The sequence below is a fragment of the Perkinsus marinus genome (genome assembly GCF_000006405.1).
Source record: "Perkinsus marinus ATCC 50983 genomic scaffold scf_1104296963176, whole genome shotgun sequence".
NCBI lineage: Eukaryota > Perkinsozoa > Perkinsida > Perkinsidae > Perkinsus > Perkinsus marinus.
Genome location: NW_003205128.1, coordinates 1,900 through 5,112, shown reverse-complemented (window position 1 = coordinate 5,112; position 3,213 = coordinate 1,900). Strand labels below are relative to the sequence as shown.

At 51.7% G+C, this 3,213-nt stretch overlaps 2 protein-coding genes across 2 annotated transcripts; both read left to right on the top strand.

The window, feature by feature from the left end:
* Nucleotides 1-297: 297 nt before the first annotated feature.
* Nucleotides 298-1,328, top strand: Pmar_PMAR004558 (hypothetical protein; the record flags this gene model as incomplete). The annotated part of the gene is made up of 2 exons (XM_002771277.1): nucleotides 298-444; nucleotides 516-1,328. The coding sequence occupies 2 exons, from the start codon at nucleotides 298-300 to the stop codon at nucleotides 1,326-1,328; spliced, it is 960 nt and encodes a 319-aa protein (XP_002771323.1).
* An 881-nt stretch (nucleotides 1,329-2,209) lies between these two features.
* Pmar_PMAR004557 (hypothetical protein) lies at nucleotides 2,210-2,470 on the top strand (the record flags this gene model as incomplete). Its single annotated transcript, XM_002771276.1, has 1 exon — nucleotides 2,210-2,470. The coding sequence occupies one exon, from the start codon at nucleotides 2,210-2,212 to the stop codon at nucleotides 2,468-2,470; it is 261 nt and encodes an 86-aa protein (XP_002771322.1).
* Between the last annotated feature and the right edge of the window lie 743 nt (nucleotides 2,471-3,213).

Sequence of the window (3,213 nt, the reverse complement as noted above, 5' to 3'; positions counted from 1 at the left end):
CCTCTGTGGCATAGCGAGTCCTCTGCGGCATAGTGAGCTCTTTACTTGACAAGTATTCTGTCGTCGCTTTACCGAGTCCAGTTCATCTTTTCGAAAGTCCTCTGAGGCTGTGCGAGCCCTCTGCGGCATTATCTGATAATCATGATAGTGATCATCATGCATTCAATGTTGTTACTTGTTGTATGATACAACATGTATCCGTCCTATGTGACCACCAGAAAGCATCCTCGTTGTCGAGTTCAGACTCAACTGTTCAGCGTATTTCGTTGTAAGCTGCCAAGCAGCGTCTCTCACTCAATGGCCAAGAAGACCGCCGTCGAAGCTCAGACCGAGGACCATCCCAAAGAGTCTCCGGTTTCCTCTAGCGAGGCCCAAGCAGAGGGGCAAGCCCTCGAGGGCACTTCTTCCTCTAGCCAGGAAGTCGTTGTCTCCACACCCGACAAGGTCAGTAGCCGCGAGAATCCTGGCCCAGGATTCCTGGGTCGCCGCTCGGTGCCGGCATTATTGACCCCGAGCAAGCTCTCAAGAAGAAGCCCAGGTCTGCTAGGACCTCTAAGCTCATCTCTGAGATCGCCAAGGTCTCCAAGGAATCGAGTACTCCATCGGACCCTGCTACGGAATCTGTCGTTGAAGTCCAACAGCTGGGCGTCTCCTCTGTTCCTGAGGAGAACGCCATCTCTCGAGTTGCCGATCAGTTCGTGGATAAGCTAATCGCAGGTCTCAACATCAAATCTTCTCTCAACAACTTCGATGACTCCTCCAAGGTGGATAGTGCTGAGAGCACGCTGCGCTACATCAGACGTTCTGGTATTGGCTCCTTTGATGCCAAGCTCATTAATCCAGATCGTTTGGCCGCGTGTATCAAAGATCCCGGTTGCATTCTCACGGATCCGTTGGATTCCTTCTGTGGTGATCCCGAGCTCGAGAAGGAAGGGCTGGCTTACTTTGCTTCTTGTTTGCTATCTTGGGCGGTTACCGTCGCTATCCTCGGGATATGTGATTGGGGTCTACCGATGAGCCATGCCCTGCACGTGTTATTTTCGGTTCAGTTCTCTGATACTTCTAACAAGTTTGGAGGGCTGCCTCTGTGTAGAGCCTACGATCTACATGTCCGCCAGGGGCTCGCCAAGATGGTGTCGGCTAAAAGTATCACACTGCAAGAGGCTCTTGGCAATCTGGCTGACGTCGATGCTTCCCAATTACTCATTCTGTCTTCTCGGTTAAGCTCGCGCAAGCCCTACGACGACCGTGGCACTAAACGTCCGTGGAATGACAGTTGGAGCTCTTACGGTTCCCACTCCAATAACCAATACTGGTACAAGAACTAGGGTAATGGCTAGAGCGGAAAAGCCAATGGTGGCTGGTATAATGGTTGGAACTCCAACTCTAAACGTTGGAAGAGTAGTGAGGACAACGATGTTGGCAAGAAAAAGGACGACCACAAGGAGAAAGTAAATAAGTGAAGCGCTCTCCGAGTGATAGATACTCCATTCGTGGAGTCTCAGCCTTTGAGTCATAGAAGTTTTTGAGCTCGCTGAGCTGTCTGCCATATGAGTCGTATTTTTTTTCTCTCACTTTATTCTGTCGTACCTAATCGGTGTTGTGCTGTCAGTCTCTCGGACCAGTAGTCCGGGGCCACCTGGCCTGAAGCCAAAGTCGACACCAGTGGGAACGACCTCACCGTTCTTGGAAACCCATACTCCAGTCACCGGGTCTCTGACAGAGACCAGCTCGCCTCTGACGATCCCGGCGTCGTTATCTCGAGAGGGACCTCCGAACATGCAGACATGTACATATCCGGGAGTCGTGGCTCTAGATGATTTTCGCCGTATCCTGAGGACTTCACCCTCTCTAGATCAGCGAGCTTCAAAGAGCTCTGCGGTTCGCTCGGATCTCTCTGAGATGGTATGTCACTTCGTGCCAAGAGTTTGTAGAGTCGGCAGCGGTGTGCAGCCTAAGGCTGTTCGCGGTGAGGACGTTGGTGAGTTTATTCATTGCTCCTCACCAGAGGAACATCTCGCTTCATCATGCCACATGGTTCGCCCTCTCACTCAGTCTCCTGGTCTTCCTGATACTCTAAGAGCAGCAATTTCTGCACAAAAAAAGGCTACATCCTGATCAACTTATAGCGGCACGCTCCAGGGTCATTGAGTTCTGGGATAAACGTCGGGAAAAGCTGAGAGCGGCCACCGACAATTCCGTGACTCGCATGCCAGAGAAGGTCCGAGCCGTTGCCGGGAAGTTGAATCTCCCTTTATTCAAGGAGATGCTTCAAGCCAGCGTTTACCCCGATGTCTCGCTTGCCGATGAGCTCCAAGACGGTTTGCCACTAACAGGGACCTTTGAGCTTCCCGAATCCATCTTCAGGCGGAACACCGGAAAAGCTAAGAAGCGCAAGTTCATTAATCTCGAAGAGCTACTCCGATCTGGTCCGGGATTGGCAAAAAGGATGGCAGAAGCTCTCGAATAAGAGTCCACCGAATGGGATGAGACTTTATGACAAAGTGCCATCGAGCAGACCGAGGATGCGACAATGATGGGACCATTTTCGGTGGAAAGTCTGTACATTATCTTCGAAGAAGGTTTCGTGGGAAATACACGCTTCGCAGTGGTGCAAGAGAAAAAAAAAACACGCCCTTGAAATGATTTTTAAGAGGTCTAAAGCCATTCGCGCCATGAGATCCCAAGATCAGGTTCCCCTTCCAACCCCGGAAGCCGCTGCAGCAGTGGCCTTCGAGTACGCTCGGGCGACAGGAACAGCAAGTCTCAAGTGGTAGAAATCTGTCCACGCGTCTGCTTATAGAGAGGTCCCTTGCGGTTGCGACTCTCAAAAGGGTACCGTTGTGCTCCTTGAGAACCCTTTCACCGGTAAGGCAGGCACTTCCTTCCACGTGGCTCAACCGTTCGGAGCCTCAAGCTCCGCCATGGACTATTGCCGAATTTCGCAAGCGTTGGCGCATCTCGGCAGAATTTCCCTAGGATTGGTACTGCTGAACTTCCTCGATGATTATTTCGCTCCTAAACGCGCTCCCTCGGTGGAGTCTGGCTATGCGGCTTGGCGGTAGTCCCATCTCATCCTAGGCTGAAAATTGAAGAAACTGAGGTGTGTGGGACCCACATCTGAGTCAGATGATCTGATTTACCGGGTCTGGCCCAGACCGTCTGGGCCTCGGTCTTTCCGTCTCGAGAGAGAGCTCATGTCTTTTTCTACAA